At 56.9% G+C, this 26,640-nt stretch overlaps 1 protein-coding gene across 2 annotated transcripts; it reads left to right on the forward strand.

Annotated features, from left to right (window-relative positions):
• Positions 1-447: 447 nt before the first annotated feature.
• Positions 448-25,974, forward strand: PLEKHM2 (pleckstrin homology and RUN domain containing M2). 2 transcript variants are annotated; one of them, XM_086625826.1, is made up of 21 exons: positions 448-507; positions 12,320-12,426; positions 12,551-12,660; positions 13,578-13,677; positions 14,219-14,306; positions 14,780-14,966; positions 16,557-16,685; positions 17,058-17,117; positions 19,534-19,768; positions 20,924-21,694; positions 21,950-22,019; positions 22,107-22,197; positions 22,514-22,578; positions 22,885-22,973; positions 23,502-23,634; positions 23,723-23,913; positions 24,202-24,267; positions 24,719-24,878; positions 25,090-25,269; positions 25,358-25,474; positions 25,837-25,974. In XM_086625826.1, exons 1-21 carry the CDS (start codon positions 448-450, stop codon positions 25,972-25,974), a joined length of 3,147 nt encoding a protein of 1,048 aa, XP_086481952.1. The 2 variants fall into 2 exon arrangements, with proteins under 2 accessions (XP_086481952.1, XP_086481953.1); XM_086625827.1 differs by lacking the exon at positions 16,557-16,685.
• The last annotated feature ends 666 nt before the right edge of the window (positions 25,975-26,640 follow it).

The raw sequence follows: 26,640 nt of genomic DNA on the forward strand, positions 1-26,640 counted from the left end.
CACGCCGGACCCCGCGCCATGCCCACCCCTTCCCCTCCCCGCCGCCCCGCGGGCGCCATTCGGGGCGGAGCCGGTGCCGGTGCCGGGGGCGGTCCCGCCGCTGCCGCCCCTCCCGCCTGACCTCAGTTCCTGGCGGAGCTCCGCGCCCGTCACGAGCGCGGCCCGTTCCGCTCCCTCCTCCCCGCGGGGCCCCGTTCGCCTCCGCGCCCGCCGCGGGGGGGGCCCCGGCGCGGCCATGGCGCGCTGAGCGGCGCTGGGAGCCGCCACCCCGCAGCCGGGCCGGGCCGGGGCCGGGCCGGGGCAGCCGGCAGGACGGAGCGGGCCGGCGGGGGGCGGCGGGGCGGCGAGCGGGCCCGGCGGGCGGGCCGGCACTCGGGCCGGCACTCGGCCTCCGCCGGGCGGGCGCGGCGGCGGGCAGCGGCGGGCGGCGGTGCCGCCGCCGCCGCCATGGAGCCGGCGGAGGTGAAGGACCGCATCCTGGAGAACATCTCCCTCTCCGTCAAGAAGGTGGGTGGTGGCGGGCCCTGGGGGGGCCCTGGGGACCCCCATCTGCCGGGGCGGTGGGGCTGGGGGGGCCCTGGGGATCCCCCTCTGCCCTGGGGTGTCCCCGGGGACTGCCGCTGCCCGAGCTGCGGGGCCGGGGGATGCTCCCGGGGACTCCCCCAGACACCATCAGCAGAGATGTGGGGCTGAGGGACAGTCCGTACGCCTCCCCCCCCCCCCCAGCTAAGGGACACCCCAGGGACACTGGGGGACTCTTTGGGACCGGAGTGTGGGGTCATGGACAGCCTGCCACCCCCTCTGCCAGAGGCAGGGGATACCTTTAGGGATTGGGGGTGTCCCTAGGGACCCTCCGTGCTGGGGATGTGAGTTTGGAGGCATCCTTTGTGCCGGTGCCATGGGACACCCCACCCAGAGGCACCCCCGGGGGTGTGGGGTCACCCCGCGGCTCACCCTGCCAAAGGGATGGTGCCAGGGTCACCCCCAGGAACCTCCGTGTCTGCCGGTCAGGATGCACTGCGGTTCCCCCGGGATTCCTCCGTTTCGAAGCGTTTCTGTCTCCTGCGGACGGGTCTGGGGGGGTTCCCTTTTCCTGGGGTTCTGCGGTGGGGGGATCTGAATGAGTCCAGCATGAAACCCTCTTTTGAGAGGTGCTCCTTCCTGGCAGGAATACACCATGGGTTGGCTGTGTCCTGCTCTGAGCCCTCAAAACGTGGGCTCCGAAGACGTGTGCCATCATACCTCGTATCTTACCTTCTCCTTGCCCCTTGGCATCTGCTGCACGTGAGAGTATGTCCCAAAGCCCATCCCTTTGGTGGGAGCATCTGTGTGCAGGCACGGAGGGGACCAGGACGCTGGAGTCTGTCTGGGGAGGTCACAGGCGTGAGCTGGAAGGACGTGCTGGAAGTTTGGGGGTGGGCCACGTGTCCTGCCTGGTCCACATGTGAGCTCCAGCCATCTTTGAGAGGAAAACACAGGCTCTGTTTGAGAAGGTGAAGGGAATCTTGTTTCAGTTTTCATCCCAAGTTTTGGGGGAAAGGAGGGTTTCCGGACTCACTGACATTTCTCCAGTTGTTGGGTTTCTGCTGCCTTATGAAATAGGAGTTTTCTTGTGATCTGCAATGTGTACTGACACGGATTCATCCGTGAAAACTTGTCTTGTGAACATGGTTGCTAGTGAATTCCAGCACTATTAAGGAAGAGGTGGCCTGACATTGCCTCTGGAATGTAGGATGGATGTGCAAACCTCTCCAAGCCTTTCTCTTTTTTTCCATGGGTGACCCTGTCCTCTGGTCTTTCACCTTTCTGTCCTCTCAAAATTAAGGATAATCTTTTATCTTCTTGGAAACCAGTGGATGTTCATCCTGCGCCAAGCTCTGTTACAATGCTCTGCAGTGCTGCTGCCTCAGTTTCCCCATACGTACAAGTACATGCTACTTCCCACACAGGGTTCATTGGACATTTGCATTCAGAAAATCCTCGGAGGATCCCTATTGGAAACTCTATAAATTCAACATGGTGGTTATTTTAATAATTATCATACTGAAACAGCACTTATCAAGTACAGCTCTGCCAACACACCTCTGCCCAGACCTGCCTCAGACTCCGCCAGCTCCTTTCTTGGTCCCACGGTGAAGAGGGATTTGGGGATTTTTCAGTGCTGCCCCTTTCGCTTTCCTGTTCAGTTCAGAGCTGGAAGGCTCAGGGATACGTAGGAACCTACGTGAGACGTCAGGCTGACAGACTTATTTATACCACCCCAGCGAAGCCAAACTCAGCCACGCGGCGGAAGTCCAGCGCTGGCACAGCCCCCGGGATCCAGTTCTCCTTCCTCGGGGACGTCGCTCCCCTTCAGCTGTGGAGCTGCTGATTTTTCCCGGTGTTTCTCTCTGTGACTTCAGCCCTCGAGTCCCTGATGTTCCTCTTTTTCTCTGCGTTGGTGAGAGGAGTAAAGCAGTAGGTTAGGGGAGCAGGTACACCCTTCCCACGCTTTGCTGTGCGCTGGGAAATCCTGCTCTCGTTCATCCTCCTCTCCCCACCTCTGGGTCCGTCTTGAGTAACTCCTCGTCGCTGGGATTGTGTCATGGGGGCGTGGAGGAGTTTTCCAAGTATCTCACCTCTGATTTCAAAAGCTTCCTAGCTGTGTAGGTTGCTCGCTCCTTACTTTTGTCGTCGTTGCGGGTTCGAGTTGTGGAGCGGAGGGTTCGGATGTGTCGGCGGTGATGCGCGCACCTCTCCCCACCGCTTTTTGGCCAGATAGTAGGGTTTATTTTCTCAGCTTCAGACCCAACGAGGAGTTTGTGGACTCTCAGGAGTCCATGGACTGCAAGTCAAATGTTATTTTAGAAGACAGCCAGGACTAAACCCCACCTCAAGACTGGGTAAACTGGGACAAGCCACCACTGAAGGCTGAGGTACCTGGTTACGATGTCAGGCTTTGAGTAGCAGCAGCAGAAAAAATGCCTTATTTTCACCCGAGTGGCCCAGGGAAAACCATCCAGACGCTTGTCAGCTTCCCTCTGCCTCAGATGGAGGAGGCAACAAGCAGCAGCACAGCCCTGGGCAGGGTTTGTGCCACGGAGACCCGTGACTTTACCTGGTCGTGGCTTTCAGTTTCTCCAGCACGCTTCTGAATTTCTGGATTTCACTGCATGAGCAGTGAGTAAATTCTGTGCAAATTCAACAGCAACCAAAGTGCTTCAATTCCAAGCGAATCCCTCAAGCCTCAGTGGACAGGGCTGTTTCTCTCTTATTTTCTTAGAAATATAGAGGGGATGGAGCCCAGCTAGGAAGGGTAGGGATTCAAACCTGCTTGGAGAGGGTAGTTACAAACCCGTGGGTCTCTCTGTGTGATACCCAGGTCTGGACCATTCACATACTTCACCCATATCTCGGAGATCAGCGGTAGCTTTGCCCTTGATGGCAGAGGTGTGAGATGGGGCCTCGACTGCAGAGAGAGAGGCAGAACATCTCGTTCAGACACCCAGGAAATGGTCTCCTGCAGCTGGAGAGGTGTCAAGGGGCTGCCGCTCTTGTTGGCTTCAGGAGAGGTCGGGCAAGCTCAGCAGTAGCGAGTTGGGTCCCTGCTTTGATTCCGAGACACATCCAAGGGGATCATGAGCGTTTCCCATCTACAGCTTGTCCTCCCTGGGAGACAGAAATTAATTAAGAGGGCAGTGCTTTCTGCTCTGATTACATGGGCAGCGTGATGCTGTGGAGCTCGTTGCTCGTGACCGTTTCTTTTCCCCTTTCCCATCCAGTGCTCCCTGACCCTGCTTTCTGCTAACAGGACCTGTGCCTGATGCCTAATCCTTTTTTTTTTTTTTAAAAAGAATTGGGGCTTTATTGAGGCAGAAAGCTGGAGATGGGCACGTTATGGCTCAGCGTGCGTTCACCGCTTTCCGTGCATCCTCTCCCAGTGGGGTGCAGACCCTTGTTGGCTTAGGTGCTTGTTTCCTTCTAGGAGATATGACCGTGTGTGGCGACAGTGGGATGAGAGCTGCCTTCCTGTTGAACTCTTGCCGTGATACGCGTGCTAGAAATGCCACTAGCTTCGTATGTGCCCTTGGCCAACCATCTCCTGGTAGCTCAGAGCTACCACAGGTGACCTGGTCCATGCCGAAGCCGGTAGCGCCGATGTTTTATATTCTCTGGTTGGGTTTCCCTGCCCTCCTGGGCACGGCAGTGGCTTAAGGAGGGATCTGTTGCTGTCTTGCTTGTGAGTAGGTGGTGAAAATCCAAAGTCCTTAAACAATGCTTGTTGTTGGCAATTCCAGGAGCTAAACTTAGTTAGGAAAGAGATCAGAATTCAAGGTTTTGGGGTTCTTCTCTGTTTTTCAGGCTTTCCTGCTGGCTTCGAAGGGCATACGTTCCCATGAACTCTGGAGCAGCTGATCCTTGGTGCATGTCAATCAGGTGGAGCGATGGTTTCTGCTGATGTTGCAGGAGTTCTTGCCAAAAGCTCTGGCTCTGCTCGGTTCGTGCATGACTTTGGGAAGGTTTCCACTTCCCTCACAGTGAATTAGTGCTGTGCCTTTTCTCCTTGTCTCCGGAGCAGGTTTTCAGCCCTGTACCATTGAAATGCCTTTGCAGTCCCTGGGCTCCCTGAGCTCTGCCTTGCAGCATCCGTGCTTCTCCTGCACGGTAAGGGAGGGTGGATTTGGAGATGGCTTAGTGTCCATGTCCTGGAGAGGAGCAGGTAGCGCTGGAGTGGAGCATCCTTCCTCAGATCACGCAGGGAACGCGCTCGTCTCCGGCGGGGTGGATTTATTTAGCTCAGCCAACATGACACAGGGGTAGTAATTCTGGAGATGTGAAAATAGCCAGAGAGTGACTTGCCTTCTGCTTTCCGTTGAGGGGCACCTCGCTGGCTCGAAGACCACAGGGGTTTTTATCTCTGCCAGGGTATTTCCTCTCGCTCATGTTTGCTTCAGGCCACATCCGCTGTCGATGTGGGGAGCACGCAGCAGGACTTGACATCATGTCCATTGGCACTCCTGGCTTGCCCCTGTGCCACGTTTACCAGGGTTGCCAGCCACCTGACCACAAGACCACCAGAAGCCCCTGGCTGAAGCGAGCAGTAATCTCTCGGAGCTTGTAAATCAGCCATGAAGACACCAGAGTTGCTCAGGTGTTTTTAAGAAGTCTACAAACGCTTGCTGCTCCGACACTGCATATTTTGGTGGTCCTCCAAGGGTTTTGCCACTGTTGGACGAGCAGACAAAGCCCCTTGTGTTCTGCTGAGAGCGCAGCAATGTCTTTCTTGGGTTACTTGAGTATTTCAAGGTTTCCCTCTTTTGAAGTTCCTCATGCCGCATCCTGACGCAGGTCTGGCGATGATACGAGGTTCGTCGTCTGTGGCTGCAAGGGGATTGGATTCGGGGGGTACCTAAACTGATGTTGTCTCTTGATACCCGGAGGAGGTGTTTCTCAAAACCAGCTCTGGATCTGCTGGTGGACAAGGCTATGATAGCCTTTTGGGGACAGAAGAATCCCGTTTGTTCTCTTACCGCTAACGCGAAGCGTTTCTCTGGGAGAGTGGTAGGTTCAGGAAGATGAATCGCAGCGGTGGGTTTTGCACGAGGAGCTGAAGCAACGCCTGTGCCTCCTGTTGCACAACTTGGGTTGCTGTTGAGCTGTTTCAGCTTTCCCCACTTCCGATATCCTGGTCCAAGAGGAGAAACTGAAATAACTGTGGACCAGAGGGCTTGGTTGGTGGGGAGAGGTTCAGAGCTGTTCTCTCTCTGGGAGAGAGCAGCGCCGTGACCGAGACTTGCAGGGCACAAGCTTCTTTCGCTGCATTTACCAACCAGACTTGTTTTTTCCTTCCCATGAAATCTGCTTTTTTTCGTCATGCCGAGCATGTGACCTTTCCATCTGCCTCCAGCGAGCGCAGGGATCCTGTTCCACAAGCAGCCAGCTCCGTGCCCATCTCCTTCTCCGTGCGCTCTGCTTGCCGTGACAGAGGAACGGGATGCTCCCTGCCACTGGCAGGATGTCACCGCTGGAAAAAAATCCTGTCCTTGGCTGAGCCGTACGCAGGTCCAGCCTGCTGCAAGGTTTGCTGCTCAGAAATAATGAAGGGAAGCCCTGGCAAAGCCTTCGGGGTGCGGGAGCTGATGAGCGTACGTGTCCCAGGAGGTGACAGCCTTGCAGGCGCTGGGTTGCAAATGATTCAAAGCTCTGCGTTTCCAGCCATGAAGCATCTTCGCTGGGGGTTTCAGCTTCACCTGCTCCAGGCTCCTGTCTCTCCACGTCACGAACACGCTCTGTTTCTCTCCAGGCTGCTCCGATGTCACTTGTGGTGCCCGATGCTCTGAGCGTGCCAATGTATTTCATCGGGGAAAGCCACAAGACCCAGGCAAGGCGGACCGAGTCCAGGATGGGAAGCTGGTTGCTGAGGCCAGTGCTGATTTGGAAGCTGCTTGTGAGAAACATTGGGTCAAATCATGGATGTGACCTCCAAAGCGTCCTGCTAGAGCTGAAGTTTTAGGGCTTTGTGTTATACAAGTGTACAAGAGAAAATAACCCCCCTGCCTTGAAATTGAGCCTGCTTTTGTGGGTGGTATGGAAGACCAGGAGTTTCCCAGGCAGAGTAGTTCAGTCTCCTCTTTATCCGTTTGCCATTCAATGTCTGTACTGCCCTGAGCAGGTGTGAGAGTGCTGGTTGCTTATCTGTCTCCTGTGTCCGTCCTGTCCCTTCCCATTGCCTCTTCTCTTGGGATTGAGCCACCGTCACCTGCCTGGGACAAGGTCAGTCTCCTGCCACCTTTTTTTGGTGCTCCCTGGAGCTCCAGGCTTGCTCCTGAGGATGCTCAGCTCCAGGTGCAGCCCTAGAACGAGTGCCAAGAGCCAGAGTTGGCTTCTCAATCAGCGTTTTCTTAATCACCTTGTTGGACAGCTGTTCAAACTGGGTTCACAGGAAACCCTGTGGGTTCACTCCTGCTGCAGAGGGTTATTGTGGTAAAATGCCACCGTCCTTGTCCAGTCGTGCTGCGTGTGGAAAATCAGGTGTTGGGAGCAGGCTTGGGAAGGGTTTTGAGTTTAGCCAAGGGTTTGCATCTCCAGCGGCCTGGATGGCTCATGAAGTAACTGCCCTCAAAGCAGAAGACGGGAAGTGAACTTGGTGTTGGAAAGCTGGTAGGGAAGCATCTGCGGGCCAGATTTATGGAGATGGAGACTCGGCTGGGTGGTGGCCAGCCATGAACGGGTCAGGAGGCTGTGTTTCAGTATTTCAACAAGGTTAGAGAAATACTGGGGACGTTTCCAAGGAGAGCCGCGAGAATGATTCAGTTCGGAGAATGGACTTGATGATGTGGCTGCAGGATTGTTTTTTGGCATCTCTTGCAGCACAGGAGCTCTGCAAACAGGCTTGGAGAGCTTCACGCTCATTGAGAACGGGCGCAATTAGTAGGTGCTATAAAATTGTGCAAGGAGTATCCCTTCTCGTGCGTGCCGGAGCGGGGTGTGGTGAAAAAAAATAATCAACTTGTGATTGATAAACAGCAATTAAATCCAGCTTCTCCTCAATGGGGACGAGGTGTCATTGTTGGGAGCTCGAACCCCGTGTTCCCCCAGTACAAACCAGCTCTCTGTCCCCTTTGGGAAACACTCTTCTGCCTTGCTTCCTTCTCAAGTGTGTTTAACTCATCAGCTTCCAGTGGTTGGGCTTTTGGAACCGGTTCACCGAGGCAGGTTTCGTCCCACGCTGTCACAACACCGGTGCCCGGAGCCGGTTGGGGCGGCAGAGTGGCCTCGGTGGATGGCGGGGATGCCTTCTGCGTGCGACGGCGCTTCTTTTGGCCACAGGAATGTCTATAAATAACCCCAGGTCAGGGCTCAAGGCATTCGCCAGGGAGCCCTCCGTCCGAGCCAGCCTTCAACCCTTCCTTCTGGTTTTGGAACGCAGAGGGGATGAGGAGAAGAGCATCTCTCCGGAAAACCCAGGAACGACCGCTGTCACGTTCGGTTAATACTTTTTAACTTTATTGCTGGCCTCTTTCCTGACTTTTCCCCGGCTCCAGCCCGGCTCGCTGCCCAGGTATGTCAGGGAGCTGCTTTGTGGATGCTTCATTTGGTCACCACCTCCCAGACAGGTCCGGCTGCCGCGCCGCGATTAGGGAGAGGTTGGATTCACATTGTTGGTTTGTGTTTTATAGCGATTTACAGGAGGGAAGTAAACACTCCATGTAAATCCGTTTTTTCGGGGCGGTGCCGCAGCACTCCTGCCTCAGCTGCACCATCAGGGTTGTTGGTCTGTGCCTCTGCCCTAAGACGCTTGTGGTCGTAATCCCTGCAGATTTTCAACTAGGTGGATCTTGGAGCAGGCCAGCGGGCCTGTGGGAAATGATGCAACTGGATTTCGTTCCCCAACTGGGAAAGCTGTTTCATCATACCTTTCCTCCATGTGTGTCTTCACCCTTCTTCGCGAGCCGAAAACGCCTCCCCATCAGCTTGTGCGAGTCTTTTGTCACCCTCGCCGTAGGGATGACTCCACCCAGGAGATTTCGAGGCTTGTTCTGTCATGTTTCCTCCCTGGTCACATGGTAGGTCGGCGGGGATTTGCCTGGCTGATCTCTTTTTGGGGCTCGTTGTGCCCCGGCAAGCCGTGCGCGTCGTCTGCTCGGGGCTGTAAGCCCTTGGCTGTGTTTATTTCGGAGGGACATCGGAAACGGCGCCGTCCCTTGGTGCAGCACCGTGCAGGGAACGCGGCGGCCCGTCTTTGCGCCTGCGAGTAGGCGTGAGCCCTGTGACCAGCAGCTCCTAAAATGCCTGAATCCAAATCCGAAACTGCTGAGTGTGCGTTCCCTGCTCGCCGGGACCCACGTGCGCAGGTCTGGCGTGATCCCGTGACTCTGAGCAAAGCACGGTGGCACCAGCTCGTCCTCTGGCTCTGGATGTCGCAGCGGGGCAGACTTGAGCCTTTCGGGGTGGGTTTGCTCTGGACATTGCTATGGGGCTGGATTTTCCAGCTGCCTCCCCAGGAAGAGGATGCAATGCAGGGGTGGCTGGTTCCTGCGGAGCAGGAGGCTGCGTGCTCCCTGCAGAGCAGCTGAAAGTAACACTGAGCTTCAGTATAACGCAGAACGAGCCCTGCAAGACTCAGATCCCTTCATGGGAGGAAGATTTGGCTTTTCTAGGGAAGAGGAATCTGTTTTTCACAAATTCCCTGGTGCTTTTCGACGTTCGGAGATGTCGAGATGAGACAACCGCCGTTTGCATCCTCTGGTGTTGGGAGCAGGTCGGTCCATGTACCGATGGAGAGGATTGGGAGCAGTGAACCGGCTGTGGGAAGGACTGTGACAAAGATCTAAGTTATTTTTGGAGAAGGAAGGAAAGAAAAAAAGAGGAAATGCTTCTACTTGCTCATCTCTTTTGCTGCCTGGGCTCGGAGTCTCTCTGTCGTGGAGAATACCTCTGGTCGGTGGCGCAGACAGGCTCCGAGTTCCCTCCGAGATGACCTGCCCAGGCTGTGTGTGCAGAGCGTAGCTGAGTGTCCCCTTGTTTTTAGCGGTAAGCTGATGGAGTGCCTGATTGGTTTTTTTGCTTCCCCTTCGTTGTCTCCCGCAGCTGCGTTTCCTCAAGTCAGCGCAGAGCCTGCAGAGACACCCAGGACAGGAACCCTCCTCCGAGGGTACCCCAGCTCTGTGCAGAGACAACAGCCTGGTTGGGACAAGCTGGGAATTTCTGCCTTCAAATCCTGGCTCACATCTTGTGTGGCAGGGGCTTTGCTTCCTGCCTCAGTTTCCCCAAAAAGGGGGGTATTTTAGTGACCACCAGACAGCTCCCCTGTGGCTCCATCTATCCATCTCCTGAGGGATACAGCTCTAAATCACGACTTTGTTTCTTCCTCTAGTGTCCTTGCTGCAGCTTAAAACACCGGCTGCAGGAAGCTCCTGAAGTAGTTCTTGACTAGTGGGATTTTACGGCATTCTTCTCCCTGCTTGGGTCTGCGCTGCTTGTTAATAGCGTAAATAGACCCCCCTGCAGTGCTGCATTCAGCTCTGGGGTCCCCAACATCAGAAGGACATGGAGCTGCTGGAGCGGGTCCAGAGGAGACCACGGAGATGATGTGAGGGCTGGAGCATCTCTGCTGTGGAGACAGGCTGAGAGAGTTGGGGCTGTTCAGCCTGGAGAAGAGAAGGCTCCGGGGGGACCTTCCAGCACCTCCCAGTACCTAAAGGGGCTACAAGAAAGCTGGAGAGGGGCTTTGGACAAGGGCATGGAGTGACAGGACACGGGGCAATGGCTTTAAACTGAAAGAGGGGAGATTTTGATGGGATCTGAGGAAGAAATTCTTCCCTCTGAGGGTGCTGAGGCACTGGCACAGGTTGCCCAGAGAAGCTGTGGCTGCCCCATCCCTGGCAGTGTTCAAGGCCAGGTTGGATGAGGCTTTGGGCAACCTGGTGTAGTGGAGGGTGTCCCTGCCCATGGCAGGGGGGTTGGAACTGGATGATCTTGAAGGTCCCTTCGAACCCAAACCATTCTGTGATTCTACATCTTCTGGCTCAGCTTCCTCCCAAAAACGGATAAGAGCTGCTGAGCTGAAATGCTTTGGGTCTCACCAGCGTGTCCTGAAGAAGTCTGTCCATCGCCGGAGCACCCGCGCATGGCTCTGCAAACAAACCATTACCATGTGTTTCCTTCCCCAGTGGACTTACCTCCTCAACTAGATGGGACAGGGACAGGCTGAGCTGCGCTGTGCGATTGGACAAGGGAATCTGGCCGCGATTCTTTGGGCTCAGCAGTCTTCCCCACGTCAGGGCTGGGACCTGCTCCGTGCAGGAACACGCCTGGCTCTCCCATCTTACCTAAGAGCTCCAGAGAGATTCAAGGTCTTCACACCAGGAGGGTGCTGGAGCTGGAGACATTCATATTTTTAAGAGAGTTGTTGGAGACAGTTCTCCAAGGGCCGTGAGGTGCTCTCTGTCTCCCTTGGTAACTTTTACATTGAAACCAAATGATTTTCTAAAGGGACTTCTCTGAATTTAGTAATAATTCAGGAGGAGAAACCAGTTTCTGGGGACTGGTCAGACTCGACAAGCACAATGCCATCAAGTTTTTGGGATTTAATATCTAACTAGGGAGGTTTGGCAAAGACCGGGGCACCAAAATAACGTACGTACGGGCGATGTGTCGTCATAGCCCAGCTGGACTGTGCTCGCTTGTCGCCAGCCAGAGCAAATAAGGGTGATGTGTACGGCTGAGATGGCACCCCGGGTGAGCAACCTCCCTGCCCGCGTGCCAGGAGTGTGCGGGACGGGGACCTGAACAGATCTGTAAGCTCTGGGGGCAGGAGCAGGGCTGTGGGTCAGCCGGGAAGGGATACAGGATTCGGGCGTAAGGGGATTTCTAGGATCTCCAGCAGGTTTTGCGGAAGTGGAAAAGCAATTTACGCCGTGTCGAGCCTGCGAGGGCTGCTGTCAGCGGAGCACGGGGCCGGCGCTGACTTCGGAGGTAACTTCGCAGCTGTGAACGGGTTAACCGTGGATGAGTCAAGCTGTCCTGATTTTTGAGACAGCGGCAGCCTTGCCCCAGCGGAGGCAAACGACTCGGGAATACTGGAACTGCCTTTGTCACTTACACACGTGCCTCGTCCGTATCTGCGCTGCCCTCTGCTCCCTCCAAGTCCCGGCTGCTGGACGTCCAGGCGATCCCTGCCAGCCTGTGTTTGAAAGTCTGGGTGGCATCGGCAGCCGGCGTGGCAGTGGTCACTCGAGCCGCCCGTAACAACAAAAGCTCTGTCTCTTCCCGGGATGCTGGAATTCCGCTGAGAACTCGCACGGAGTTAGCACAGAGCACGGCGCTGGACTCGGAGCATCTTTTATACCGGGGAGCAACACCTCTCCCCACCCAGGGTTTCCCATGGCAAGACCCTGAGCCTGAGGAGGGGGCTCGGTAGTGGCAGGGCTGGAAACAGAGTGCGGAGCCCCGAATTATTTCCGTTCCGAACCGCTCTGCGGTGGCCGCAGAGGAAGCCTGGAAGCCCCGCTGTGGTGCTGCCTGTGAAGGAGGAGGCTGTGCAGACCTGTCCTCCTGCTCTGCCAACAAAGATGTTGGTTGTGCAGCCCTGGCCACGCTGCTGGCGTGTCTCCGAAACGTGGATGAGTCTTTGTGGCCGAGGTTCTCCGTGTGAGTTCCTGCCTTTAGGATACTCTTACGAACCGCTCGCTACGCCCTGGAAGTAACCTGCATCGAGGTTTAGCAAGCTGAGATTAAAAAAGCTCTTTAATGCTGGCTGAGTGTGTTGGCATGTCCAGCTGCCTCCCCAGTGGGCTGTGGAAGGGTGTTTCAGCCATCCCGTGTCGTCTTTTTGCAGCTGCAGAGCTACTTCGCTGCCTGTGAAGACGAGACACCGGCTATCCGGAACCACGACAAGGTCCTGCAGCGGCTCTGCGAACATCTGGACCACGCTCTGCTCTACGGGTAAGCGTGGAACCTGCCTCTGGGCTGCCAGGTCTCCCTGCACGGGGGTTTTTCACCATGTTTGGATGGGTGGAGATAACAAAGCCCTCACTTAACCTTCCTCTGGGCTTCTTGCTTCTTCCAGCCTGCAAGATCTTTCCTCGGGCTACTGGGTGCTGGTCGTTCACTTCACTCGCCGGGAAGCCATCAAACAGATCGAAGTGCTTCAACACGTGGCCACCAACCTGGGCCGCAGTGAGTATTTGCAGCCGCTGCCCCAGCTCTGAGGGCAGACCTGGGTTTGGGGACACCTGGCAGGAGGCCCAGGCAGGTTGTGACGGCCTCATGTGGGAGGGCTGGGGCTGCAGGCAGGTCGAGGGAGCCAGCACGTGGCTCCTCGCCGGGTCTGGGTCGCTTTGCTCAGGCCGAGGACGCGGGAGTCCTTGCCGTAACCACATGACGGCTCTAGAAACCATTGCACCGTGCCTGGGGTCTGGGCGTTGGGTCAAAGACGTAGCCCTGCTTCTGCTGCCGTGAAACCAAAGCGATCTGCTGGGTGTGAGCTTCAGGAGAGGTTTCTGGCAGATGGGAGGCATCACCCCTCTTGCCTCAGAACATCTCGTTTGCCCGACGCTTCTTCTGCCCTGCTGCGCGTTGCCTGTAGCAGATGTTCGGGACCATCAAGGCCACTTTTGCCGCAGGACGGTGCCCAGCGACCTCCGCTCTGCCTGATTATCCCAACACCCTTCATCTCCCAAGCCCCGTACCGGTGAGAGCGGTGCTGAGCGCAGACGCCACCATCGCCCCTCTCTGCACCAGCGTTTTGGTAATATCTCAAATTGCACCTGCGCTGATTCAGAGTGATTCTCCCTCTGTCCCTCCCGCCTGCTGATCCCTGCTGGAAGTGCCAGCAGGGCCCCCATCCCGCTGGAGAGACACACCTGTGTGTCTGCTTCTCACCCAGCTACCACCCAGTCTCTTATTCCCACTCCGAATCACGAACCTGCCCCTTCGTCTCCCCACGGATTTCCCCGGCGGTCGGTTGCTCCCCTCGGACGATACGAATCCGAATGAACGATCTGATGTTGGAACTGATGTGGGATTATTTTTCGGCTCGCTTCCCTTCCCAGGTGTTTCCCCGCAGATAAATCTCTCTGCTGCTTTCTTTTCAGGCCGGGCATGGCTGTACCTAGCCCTCAACGAGAACTCCTTGGAGAGCTATTTGAGGCTGTTCCAGGAGAACCTCAGCCTGCTGCACAAGTACTACGTCAAGTGAGTATCCCAGCTCCTCCTCGTTCGGGCACTGGTTGGGATCCCTCCTTGCCAGAAGCCAGCCCTAGTTTGCCAGTGGAGAACAAGCAGTTGATCAGGGTCTGATTTTTTTCTTTGTGGGTTTTGCCTGATTAATTTAAAGGTCCCAGATATGGACGCACTGTTCTATATAAAAGGGCCTGCAAATGTCTCTCCTAGTTGCTCCTTTTACTCCCAGTCCCAGATCAACCCTTTATGTCCTTTCATGTTTTCTAAGAAGCTGCTGAGCTCTTGTCTGTTGGAGCTGAGTCCCTGGACACCTGGAAATCTGACTGTAGCTGGGTTCGGGGACAGTGTGGTGGATGCCCATCTGCTCTCAGAGCCACACGTACCTGCCCTCAAGCTCTGCTGTTGCTCTTAGGAGGCAAACAACAGGCTCACAGCTCCGGGGCTGTTTATGTGGCGGGTCGGCAACACGCCAGCAAGAAAACAGAAGGGCACTTGTAGCTGGTTCTTCTCTTTCCCACATCTCTACAGCTCTTGTGTTTTATCCGTGCTGCAGGAACGCCCTGGTTTGCAGTCACGATCATCTGACCTTGTTCTTAACGCTGGTGTCCGGGCTGGAGTTCATCCGCTTTGACTTGGATCTGGTGAGTGGATCTGTCTCTCTTGGCTCGGAGAGAGTGAGTATGTGGAGCAGGGGGAGTCCCTGCTTGGTCCAGGGTGGACCTTCTTGTTGACCTTCAGCTGAAAACGTGAAGCTGCCACTTTTAGGAAAAGCTTTAGGCTGGGATCTTTGGAGATCCAGCGATGGGATTTATTCCTGTTGCTCAGTTCTTCCTCGGCACTTTTCAGAAGAGGAACGAGGCAGCTGCGGGGCAGGTCGATGGGGATAAAGGAGTTGATCTCCACAAGAGTGGTACAAAACACCGGCGTCCCTCTGAGTAAACACAAAGCCACTGGTTAACCCTTGGTGTTGCAGTGGAGCCTTTGGGTTTCCTCTGAAAGGGGGCAGAAATGGCCAGTCAGAGGACGTTCAAGGGCAGCCCCATCATTTCCATTGTGCTAATAACTGCGCGTGGTGACTCAGAACCTGACTCATCCCACGCTCTCTTCTCGGCAGGATGCTCCTTACCTGGATCTGGCCCCGTACATGCCGGATTACTACAAACCTCAGTACCTGCTGGACTTCGAGGATCGCCTGCCCAGCTCCGTGCACGGCTCAGACAGCCTGTCCCTCAACTCCTTCAACTCGGTCACCTCCACCAACCTGGAATGGGATGACAGCGCCATCGCTCCATCCAGTGAAGGTCAGTGGTTTTTCGGAGCCGGGTGTGGTCAGGGCTGTCTGCTCCCACACCGCCTTGGGCTGAGCTGCTGGACCAAACAAGACGCCAGATGAAGTAGCAAATGATGGGCTGGAAGAGACCAAAGGGAGAACCCCGGCGGTTGGGCTGTGAGTCTGTCCTCTCCTGCCTTGGGAGGTGCTGGGATTTAAGTTCTGGACAGCCCCTTTGCCTCGGACCGGGAGAGAAGGACTTTCGTTGCTAATCGCCCCAGGCCACGTTTCCGTCCTGGGATGCATGGTTTTGCAAAAACTGGAGAAATCTGCCCATGGGGTTTAAAGCTGTGCCCATATCTGAATGTGGCTTCCAGCTCAGAGCAGGTCGCAGGGCTGCAGAGGACCTTTTTTAACTGCTTGTTTTGCAGTCTGGAGACCCAAATACGCTGGAGATGGTGGGGAATAATTTCCAGAGTATTTCCTCCGTGCAGTCTGAGGGAAAGGCAGCCAGTGGTCTCAGCGGTGTTGTTTTTTACTTCTTTATGCATCTTTAATTGAGCAGCCCAAGAAGTTGTCGTACTCACCCCCTTATCGCTGTCCACGCTGGGCAGTGTTCCTGATGAACTGAGCAGACATGTGCCTCCTGCCTGCCCCTTAACTCGCTTCAGGCTGGAGCAGGGACCTCATAACGCTGCGTGAAGCACGTTCACATGAAGGAGCAGCTCTGTTCCTGTTGACCCTGTTCCTTTTTTGATGTCAGTTCGAACAAAATCAGATCAGGGGATTCTGGAATAGATGGGGTGATGTGTGCTGTTAATTGGATGCAGTGAATTCAGGACGGAGTCTGTGTATGGATGGCTTCCTTCTGAGACAAGGGTCCTCCAGTTGCCTTTTAAGTACAAGATAGAAACTGCAGACATTAAAGATGCTGAGAAGGAACTGCCCAGGGTGGGCGTTGGCATTGTTTTAGCAAAGGGCTTTGAAGCACAGCACTGTTCTGGGCTCACCGCAGCATCTGCTGTAAGCAAGAAGGGGTTTGTTTCTGTTTCCGAGGACTTGCTTGTGCCAAAGCCCCAGCATCCCAGGTGGATTGGAGACAGCACAAGGAGCCCAGCGAGGAAAGTCACCGGAGGAATCTTCTCTGTCCCCAGAGGTTTGGCGTAAGCGGCCGTTTCGGCGCTTGCCGCACTCCCCAGGCTGGTGTTCCTCTTCCTCTCTCAGCAGAACGTGTCTTGGTGCCAGCACATCTGCTGCCTGTCCCTGCTGACGGGGCAAGGGCTGGCACTTGGGTTTGGCTACCATCTCCAGCCCGTCTGGTGGGTGGAAGCTTAATGCTCAAGAGAAGAAGAGTTTGGAGTAGAGATGCAGGAGATTTTGGAGCTGGGTTTTGGTTTTGGCATCGTCGCAAGCTGTTCCATGTGTCCGGGCAGTGGTTGTGATCTGTGCCTCAGTTTCCCCATGCGTAGAGGGGTTTGGTGCTGGTGTAGAAATGCCGTCCCCTGTTGTGGGACAAGGACGGCGGAGGGGCCGGAGCCGAGGAGGACAGGCATTGCTGCTGTTCCCCTGGCGGGGAGGAATTCCACCTCAGTAACCATTTCACTGCTCGTCGTTTCAAGAGGACCACCTCGCTGCCCTGGGAGTGTAGGTGGAGCTGGGGATTTTAGGATCAGAGGACAAGTTTTTCCCTCTAATCAGACCCCTGGCTTTGCAAACGTTAATGAGTCAAACATCACAGTATCTCTGGGAGGTAAGTGCGAAGTGGGGAAACTGAGGCACACAGCAATTAAATTGGTTGACGGAGGGGATCCCTGATTAGGTATGTGACACCGACTGTTTTTCTGGTTTAGTTTTCCAGCAGCTCACGTAACAGGCCCTTCACCCTTCGTTGTAGCTCCCGTAACACAAACATCCAGCAGGAACAACCATTAGTGCAGCTGGTTTCCATTTGCATCCACGTTCCCTAAATATTTTCTCACGCATTTCAGATACCAACCGAAGATGGTTTTGTTTCTCTCCTTTCCCATCTCCCTCCCCAAATCCCCTTCATGCTGTCCCCTGTCCCCGCTCCCTCCCCACTACTTGTATTTCTAATCCTGAGTTTTATCCCTCGTTTTTGTAGATTATGATTTTGGAGATGTCTTTCCAGCAATGCAGACCATGCCCAGCAGAGACTGGGAAGGTGGGACATACTCATCTCTTACAACATTTTGGTTTTCTCTCTGCATTGCTGCCACCTGAAGCTTGCTGCATGCTCCCCCGTTCTTTTCTTTAACAACCAACCACCACATCTTGATGGAATTCGGTAGAGGCAGAAAAAGCAGAAAAGACCCCCCCGAGGTGGGACGGTGGCGTGGCTCATCTGGGAGACCACGTTGCAAAGCTTTCCCCAAATCCTGGCGTACGCAGGCACGCTCACCCGGCCGTGTATCCCGCGGCGGAGGAATATTTTCCTGCCTCCGTCTCTTCTAGACGCGTCCGCCCCAGCGCTCGGGGTAGCAGACGCGAGGCCGGAGTTCGGAGCGCGGTTCTGCAGGGTGCTGATTTTAAAAAAAAACAACTGATCCACCTTCCTTCATTTCCTGAAAGCCCTGGCAAACAGCCAGATTAATTCTGCTTTCTTTAATTTTGGGCTTTTTGCTGGGCTGAACTGGGGAGGTTTTGTTTTTCCTCGGACCCTGTTCTCCTATGTTGAAACATCTCTTGAAGCAACGGCATCCAGCACGTCGCTGTGCTCCATTTGGGTCGCTACGCTTCTTTAAATTTTATTTTACCACTTTTAAAACCAACTTGTCAGCCATTTCTGGCCTTTATGGTCAAGAGCCCCTGCCCGTTTTGGAGGAACTTGTTCTCCTTCTTCCACGTGCAGTCCCTCCGTGTATCGCTTCATGTCGCGGGAGCAGCAGACCTCTCTGCTTCGCCCCCGGAGGAGATACACCCACGCTCGGTCCTTCGCAGCTAAAAGCTGGATGGAGACTTGGATCCGGATTGCCTTGGCCGGTACCGCCTGAATATTTGGGGAAATTCTACCTGAATTCCATGTGGATGGCTCTTGGGCTCTAACACGCTCCCTCTTCATCTTCTTCCTTACCCCACGCACGGCGATGCTCACAGAGATGATTTAACATGTCCCTGAAGCTTGACCATACACCCTGGGAGGACAAACCCCGTTTCCAAACCCGACACCCAGCGAGCGACTGCGCCGCGGGTGTTGGGTGCAGGCTGGGAGAAGCCCAGGGATGCCGGGGCAAATCCCTCGGGTTTTCGGAGGCGTGCACCGCTCCCCTCTGCAGATCCCGGTTGCGAAGTGGTGCCGGTGTGATCCGTGGCAAAGTTTCCATCGTAATGCCGCGCCAGGTTTGCATACTAACGCGTTCCTCACTGTTTTCAACGCAGAGCAAGAGGCTAAGAAAGTTGGGGCAGTCCCTCATTTTCAGCAAATGCATTTTGGGTTAAAAATCTGTGTTTTAGACAAAGATCGTTTTGTCTCAACAGGGTTTAGGCAAAAGATGTGACGTTCGTTGTGATACAGGGTAAAAAGCCTGGGGCCGAAACAGCTTTTAAATGTTTGATTTTTCCCTTTGATGTGGACACGAAAAATCCACCCGATTCACTTCCCCTGAGTCGCACCCTCCCGGCTGCGGGACGGGCGACTCGGTGGGAACAAGCAGCGGTTCGAAATCGGCCGTCACAAAACTGCCTTGATTAGATTTTTGATTTTTTTTTTTTTTAATAAGAGGTTTCATTTTTCCTGCTCAAAACCTACGCCTCCGAATCAGTCTGCTGGGGCTGTGGTTTCCTTCAGAAGGGATCTCCCTGCCTGGCAAGAGGTTTCTAGCTGGCTTTGGAAATGAAAGGTGCTGGAGAAGGGAAGGGCATGGGTAACCTTCCTTTAACCGTGACTTTGTGGATGGAGAACTCCGAGCATGACTCCTGTAGCCCTTCTTCATGGCTCCTTTTTCCTCTGAAGACTAACACGGGCCAAGCTGGTTGTGCTACGTCCTCTCTGTGCAGCCTGCTGTCCTCGGACCCCGGTGAACGCTGTACGTCCCCTGTCCACACTTCCAGCCCCCCGTGAGCGCGTCGCGCAGGCTGGGAAGAGCAGCCGGCTCTGTGACGATCGCTTCCCTACGGACTGGCTCCATCTGTGCCCTTCCAGCCGAGCGAGCGGCTTCCTAAGACGCTGTCGCCGGGGAGAAGCAGCAGTGCAGGGCAGCAGCCTCGTTAACTCGCTGTCATCTTGCTGCGGAGCACCGCGGCCCCAAGACCCCTCAAATTCCTTCCCAAGGACTCTGCTTAATCCGGCTGCCGGGTGGCCGAGCTGTTGTTTCCAGGCGTTGTCTAAATTGCAGCGGGCGCGAAGCGCAGAGCGGTGCTGGGTGCTCTCTGTCCCTCCTCGCAAAGAACCTGCTGCCTGCAGCCATCTCTGAAGCTAAGCCGATCCGACGGCGCTCTGCCGGTGCCCGGGATGGCGTCACTGCGAGCAGCGCGGTGACCATGCAGCGCCCCGAGCCCCCAGCCCGCAGCTTTGCTTGATTTGACTGGATCCAGGTGCCCGAGCTGACGTTAATCCCGCTATTCCCTTCTTATCTTTGCAGACGGAGACCTCACGGACACGCTCAGCTGCCCGCGCTCCACCGCCTCGGAGGCCAACGGCAGCAAGGCCTCCGTGAAGAGCCCGACGCAGCGCTACAACCCCTTCAACGAGGAGAAAGCCGACGCGCCGTCCTCCACCGAGACCACGCCGGTGCATGCAGCTTCCCAGGAGAAGGCAGAAGCCACCCCTGAAGGAACGGACCAGTCCGAGAGCTGCACGGAGCTGGAGGTCATCAGGTAGGGACAGAGCTGCCTGGCCTGGAAGCACGCCCTTGAGTGTCACTGGTCACCAGAGGCTGATGGTGTGCCACACTTTCTGGCCCAACAGAGACAGCATCTGTGGTGTAGCCTTTACAAAAACCATGAGAAAGTGGTTTTATACCTCCAGACACCAACTGGTGCTCTGTAGGTGTCAGCAGATCTGACCCCTTGGGTCTGTAGAGCTACAGGCTGGCTCCACACAACCCCCTTTGCCCGACAGTCCGTATCGGAGAGCTCGGAGGAAGCCATGGGCTTTAGTTTGAAGCTTTCTCCAGCTGGCGGCGGGTTTGCAGCAGCTCTGGGTCTCAGGTCTTCTCTCCTGTTTGGCAACGAGCTGTGGCTAAACCTGTCGAGGGAGATGCCTCCACAGACCTGCTGGCCCACACTCGACTCTTCCGAGGAGAGCCCCGGGGGTCCCTCAGAGCCCTTAAGCCAGACGAAGAGCTCAAGGCTCTGTCTGCTCCCACCCGGGGATGGGGGACACCCCAAAACCAGCCCGGCCTGTGCTTCGCTCTCGTGCCCTGCTTTTGCTGGGAGGAGCAGAGGAGCGGGGTCACATCGCACCCTGCTCTCCGGCAGACGCGTGGGAAGGGGAGCACCGCGCTCGCTTCCCAAACACGAGGGACCTGGCAGCGGTTTGGGTGCCATGGGAGGCCTGAACATTTCCACAGCCGGCGTCCCGGTGTGTTGGGCTGGAGCGGGCTCCAGCCTGCATCTCCCTCTCCTGGCAGGCAGGAACACGGCATTCCCACCCACGTCCTCTTGGAAACCTTCTCCCTTCCCACCATCTTGATCTCAGACAGGGATTTCTCCAACGTCAGTTTAGCTCCGTGTTGTTTGTGATCCCCTTCGCAGCCGAAGAAAACCCAAGATGCTGTGCCCATCCCTTTTCTTTTTTGGATAAGTAGGAAGCTCTATCCATACCGTGTGTTTTTTCTGCTTTTCTTGTGAGGGCCGGCGTGGGGGCTGTACGTGGCTGCACATTGAACGATACTCTGGATGTAGGAATTTCTCTGCGACAGGGAAAGTTGCAGAGGAAATTTATTTGGAAAGGGTGGGAGCCCTCTCTATGTTACAAAAGTCTAAGCAGGCAAAAACGAGCGATATCCGTGCTGGTCTCCCACCATGCAGGTTAGCCAAGAAGAAGAAAACGGGCAAGAAGAAGAAAGCGAAGACCGAGGACCCGGCAAACACCCCAGTGCCCGAGACGCAGCAGGCCAGCGGAGACAGCGGCGTGAACGGGCTGAGCGACCGAGAAGACCCACGGAGAGACGACGGTTCCGCTGCCCCGGCTGGTGAGGGGGGCCCGGGCGGGCAGAAGGAGGGTGGCGAGCGCTCTGCCCTCAGCCAGCTGCCTCTGCGCATCCCCGAGATGAAGGACACGTCCATGGAGAGCGTGGGGCAGCCGCTGAGCAAGGTGATGGACAGACTCAACGGGCAGCTGGACCCCGGCGGCTGGAACGTCCCCCTCGAGCCTCCCGGGCAGTCCTTTCGGACTGGCACGCCAGGGGAGACCCCGGATGGATCGTCCTCTGGCGACTTTAGCGAGGGGATTTCAGCCCCCATGGACTTCTACCGCTTTACCGTCGAGAGTCCAAACGCTGCTGCATCAGGTGGTGGCCACCATGACACTCCAGGGCCTGGCCAACCGCCACATGTTTCTGGTAGCCCTGAGGCTCCTGAAGAAGAAGAAAGCAGAGAGGGAGAAGGAGTTGGGGCAGTAGAGGAGTCTGGAGGGGCGAGTGATGAACCCCAAACTGGCCAGACAGAAACTGCCGACCCCCAGGCTCTCCACGAGCCAAAGAAGGAGCAGCCCAGCCCTTCCCCGAGCAGCGCTGAGGACTCCGGCGTGGAGGAAGGGCAGGGCAGCCCCTCGGAGCTGACCCATCCCTCCGAGTTCAGGTGAGGCTCTACAGGGTGAGCATCTTCCAAATGATCCTGAGCTCAAGCTGGTGCTTTTCCCTCTTGTCCTTGGTTTGGGAGGCAAAGCCCATCCTTACCCAAGATGAAGATGAGGCACAAGGTCAGGAGGAGAAGGTCTTGGGGAGACACAAGAAGTGCTCAAGTCATGGACAAGTTTAATAAGGAAGGGGATTGTCCTTCCTGGACCCACCCAGCCCCACATCTATGTCCCTCCTCTGCTATCTCTCTTCACAGGGTGGATAACAACCATCTCCTCCTGCTGATGATCCACGTCTTTCGGGAGAACGAGGAACAGTTGTTCAGGGTAAGGCGGTTGCGCTCGATCTCCCGCGAAGGACCGGCTCTGTGCCCGCGGCGGCCGCAGCCTGAGAGCTCTTCTCTCTCCGCACAGATGATCCGAATGAGCACGGGGCACATGGAGGGGAACCTGCAGCTGATCTACGTCCTGCTGACGGATTGCTACGTGTACCTGATCCGGAAAGGTATCCCGTCCCGATAGCCTCTGTGCTCAGCTGCAGGGAAGGAGGTTTGATCCGTGGCTTGTCCATAAATTAGGACACCGTAGCTCACTACCTTCACTGCCAGCTCCTGCCAGCTCCCTCATGTCCCCCGGAGCTGTGGCAGTCACAGGTTGACTCGTGCCCCGAGAAGCCCTGGGATGCGTGTCCTGCGGCTCCGTGCTGCCCGGGACATGGCTTGGTTTGCAGATCCGTCGCTGCCGCTGCGCAGCGGCCCGGATCCGGGCAGCGCTGGGCTCCTTCGCCCCCAGCTTCACGCGGCCCTTTGTGTCTGTGCCAGGGGCAGCGGAGAAGCCGTACATGGTGGAGGAGGCCGTTTCCTACAACGAGCTGGACTACATTTCGGTGAGTGCAGCCTGGGTGGGGTCAGCCCTCTTGGGAGAAGGAGCAGAGGGTGAGTTGGGGGTCGATCCTCACCCCTCTGGCCGCAGAGGTGTCAGGAGCATCGCAGTGGGGTGGTGCTGTGGGGTTCTCTGTCCATGGGGAGTGTTTTGGCTGGTGAATCTCTGAGAGAGATTGGGATGGTTAGAAGCCATCTCCCCTCAAATGCGACCACTGACCTTCTCGCCCGGGGCCAGAAGCCAGGTTCAGCCCTGCTTCCTTGCCACTTGTCCCTCTCCTGGCTTCCTTAACCGGCCGTATGTGACGCAGGTTGGGCTGGATCAGCAGACGGTGACTCTGGTGTGCACCAATCGGAGGAAGCAGTTCCTGCTCGACACCGCGGACGTGGCTCTCACTGAGTAAGCAGGGACCTGCCACCAGTGGAGGTTTGGGGGTCGGTTTGATGCCACCGGCTAGACCCTGCAGGCAGCTGGAAATGCCTTGAGCGTGGATAAGCCCAAAGTACCTTCCCTGGATAGACACAGCAGTCACCCTGCCCCTCAGGCTGACGGCCTCGGGACTCTGGGCAGCGCGGACTACGTGTCCTTTGTGTCATTTGGGATGAGTAGGGACAAGGTCTTGAGTTTCAAGGCACGTCCCCGGGTCTCTCTGTGTGTTGTCAGCTCGGGGAGGTGACCTCGTTAGGGCCTGGATGGTCGTACTGGGATCTGTGTTGGAATGTCCCATCTCCCAGTCTCACCCGTCTCCTTCCTGGAGCTCAGACTTTCCAACCTCTGTCGCATTTGTCTGTAGGTTGATTTCAAGACCCTTTGGTCTGGAAGACCAGAGGCCCACGTCGAAGGGAAGCCCCTTGGGCATCAGAGCGCGTGAAGGAGGTGAGGGGCTGTTTGTCCTGGCCTCATCAGAGATCTCTGTCTCCCTCTCAGGTTCTTCCTGGTCTCCTTGAAGTCAGCCATGATCAAAGGGTGCCGGGAGCCCCCGTACCCCAGCATCCTCACGGATGCCACCATGGAGAAACTGGCACTCGCCAAGTTTGTGGCCCAGGAATCCAAGTGCGAGGTGAGTTTGGGTATCGCGGCCGTCGCTACACGTAGCAGAAGCTCATGGGAGACTCCCTCCTGTTGACTTCCCCACATGATTCTCACAGGCCTGCAACGTGGTGGTGCGTTTCTACGGCCTCGTTCACTGGGAAGACCCCATGGATGAGGCACTGGGACCCACCAACAGCAGCTACGCCTCCGCCGAAAACGCAGTCACCAAGGACGGCGTCCTGCACTACAAGGCGGGGACCTCCTACCTGGGCAAGGAGCAGTGGAAGACCTGCTTTGTGGTGCTCAGGTGGGCACTGGCGCTGTGGGTCAGGAGCGAGGTCAGCCAGGGCTTGTTGGAGAAGGTGCTGGGACCAGTTTGCTGCCCAGGAGCTGCCTGGGAGATGGGGAGGACCCATCTTGTCACTGGGGAGGCTGGAGCCACCAGTTGTGGCTGCCCGGCAGCAGGAACGCGATCCCAGGGGTCTGTGTGGGTGGAGGGCAGGGCAGGAGCAGCTGTGGGACCGAAGGGTGTTTGTGCAGTTGCCAGAGCCGATCTGACTCCAGTTCCCACCTCTCTCATCTTCCCAAACGGCAGCAATGGGATCTTGTACCAATACCCGGACCGCACGGACGTCACCCCTCTGCTCTCCATCAACATGGGGTAAGCGGCTGGTGGGATGTAGTGCCTGGATTTGGTGGGGATCTGGGGATCAGGAGCTCCGTGGGATATTCAAGGAGGTGTTTTGGGGCAAATCATGGATCTAGTCCATGCTACAGGACTCCACGTGCGCTCCTGTCTGGATATAGATGCCTGTTTGCTTTGGCTCCGGTGCACATAACTGGAGATGGGCTCGTTTCCTCCTGATTTTTGTATGCCAGGCCCACCCTTTGATGGGAAAAAGCCACACTGGGCAACCTCCACGAACCCACCGTGCTCAACTCTGGCTCTGCCACGACGTGCAGAGGCAGAGGCCGTCCTTCGAGCAACAGCAGGGGCCGTCACGAATGGGAAACGAGGGCTTGTGGGGGAAAGGGGGTGGCATGTGGCACAGAGAGGGCAGCCGGACGCCGGTCCGTCCCGCTCATCTCCATCCTCCCCCCCTCTCTCCCAGCGGCGAGCAGTGCGGGGGATGCCGACGCTCCAACACCACCGACCGGCCCCACTCCTTCCAGGTGATCCTGACAGACCGGCCCTCCCTGGAACTGAGCGCCGAGAACGAGGAAGACATGGCGGACTGGATGCAGTACTTCTGCCAGGCTGTCTCCAAAGGGGTGAGCCAGGGACAGGCCCCCCCAAGCATGGGTGCATTGACCCCCCTCCTTCACCCAGAGCCGCTTTGGGGCACGGAGCTGCCGACAGGAGCGGGGATGTCCAGCAGGGATGGAGCAGGCAGTTTTGTGCTGAGCTAGGAGGGCTTCCCTATGGGGCGCCCCATGGAGATGGGGCTCCTTCACGCCAGATTTTACCCCCCTCCTCGTGCAGGTGATCCCCCAAGGTGTTGCCCCGACACCTTGCGTCCCCTGCTGCCTCGTGCTGACGGACGAGAAGGCTTTCACCTGCCACGAGGACTGCCAGACCAGCTTCTTCCGCTCGCTGGGCACCGCGGAGCTGACGGACATCACCGCCGTCTCCACGGAAGCCGGCAAGGAGTACTGTATCCTGGTGAGCGTGGTGCTGCTGGACCGGCTGGCCCGGGGCTGGGGAAGGACCGCGGTGGTAACGCCCGGGCGCTCTCTCTCTCGGTGTTTAGGAGTTTGCTCAGGACCGCAAGCAGTTCCTGCCCCCCTGGGTCCTTTATTTTAGTTGCACTACAGAACTGGAGAGGTTCCTCTCGGCGCTGAACGCCGCGTGGAGGAACATCTACCAGGTGAGCACGCAAGGCAGGAAGGACGAACGGGGCCGGCGTCCTGCGGGGAAGCCGTGGGTGAATTTTTCCCCACGGGGTGAACCCAGCTTTCCCGTGAAGGGCCGGAGAGCCACGGAGCTGCTCCGTGTCCATAAAACCGTGGGATGTGGGATTGGGAGCCTGAGTCTCCTGGCAAGACGGGCCATGAGCATCCAGAGCTGCCAAGGGGGGTGAGGAGGAACCTGGCTCAGCCCCGTCCCCTTCCATTGCTCGTATTTATGACACGGACGACTTCCCCGCGCGCTTCCGAGGCGGTTTTACAACACGGGAGGGAAGCGGCTGTCGTTCCATCCCCTCCCGACCGCCCCGCACGTGCGTTTCAGGTTGACCTCCTGCACAAGGCCATTCTGGACGCCGCCGTCAAGAAGAAATGCGAAGATGCTCAGAGCCTCATCGACAGCGCCTGGCAACGCAGCGACAGCCTCTGCCGCGGGCGAGCGGAGCGGGATCCCTGGTGTTAACCCCGGCCTGGGGCGGGGGGGGAAAAGGACAGTGATGGGGGGCCCCGTTTTTGGAGAGTGGGGCCTGTGTCCGCCTGCCCCGCGGCCGACTGGCACCCCAGCCCCTCCTGCCATCACTCGGTCCCCACCAGGAACGTGCCTGCAGGCGGGGACCCCGTCCCCCACCACGCTCTCCACCAAACCGGGGACATCCGGCGTGTTTTGGGGAGCAACTGGACGCTTTGCCACGCTCGGCCGCTTTCCTCGGGCAGGCGAGCCTGCGCCCTCCTCCTCATCCAGCTGCCATGGGGCAAAATAATTTGCCTTTCACGGAATAATATCCCACCAGTTGTGAGGGAGAGGGTGGGAGCGGGGTGGGCTGGGGACGAGCATCCCCCCCGTGGCGGTGGGGAGCGGGACCGAGGACTTGTTCATTTTCGAACAGGGTCGGGGCGCGGAGGCGGCGAGACGGGCCCACGGAATCGCGCCCGTGCATGTTTTCTCCTCGCTGACACAATCACCCAGTACGCCGCTGCTTCGCCACCTTCTCCCAGCGCTGGGAGATCTCGCCCCGGACACGGCAAAACCACCCACCAACCTGGCGATGAGATTTTGAGGGTAAAGAAGGAGGAGCTGGGCCAAAAAAAATTTGGCCTTGAGTGTCCCGGCGCGCTTTTAGGAGCTCTC

Source organism: Tauraco erythrolophus, chromosome 23 (assembly GCF_009769465.1).
Source record: "Tauraco erythrolophus isolate bTauEry1 chromosome 23, bTauEry1.pri, whole genome shotgun sequence".
NCBI lineage: Eukaryota > Metazoa > Chordata > Aves > Musophagiformes > Musophagidae > Tauraco > Tauraco erythrolophus.

What these genes read in the sequence shown, in the direction of transcription:
- PLEKHM2 (XM_086625826.1), top strand. Translation starts at nt 448, where the DNA reads ATGGAGCCGGCGGAGGTGAAGGACCGCATCCTGGAGAACATCTCCCTC. An exon ending in TCTCCCTCTCCGTCAAGAAG is followed by an intron (nt 508 to 12,319) that starts GTGGGTGGTGGC and finishes GTCTTTTTGCAG; the next exon opens with CTGCAGAGCTACTTCGCTGC. An exon ending in CTGCTCTCCATCAACATGGG is followed by an intron (nt 24,268 to 24,718) that starts GTAAGCGGCTGG and finishes CCTCTCTCCCAG; the next exon opens with CGGCGAGCAGTGCGGGGGAT.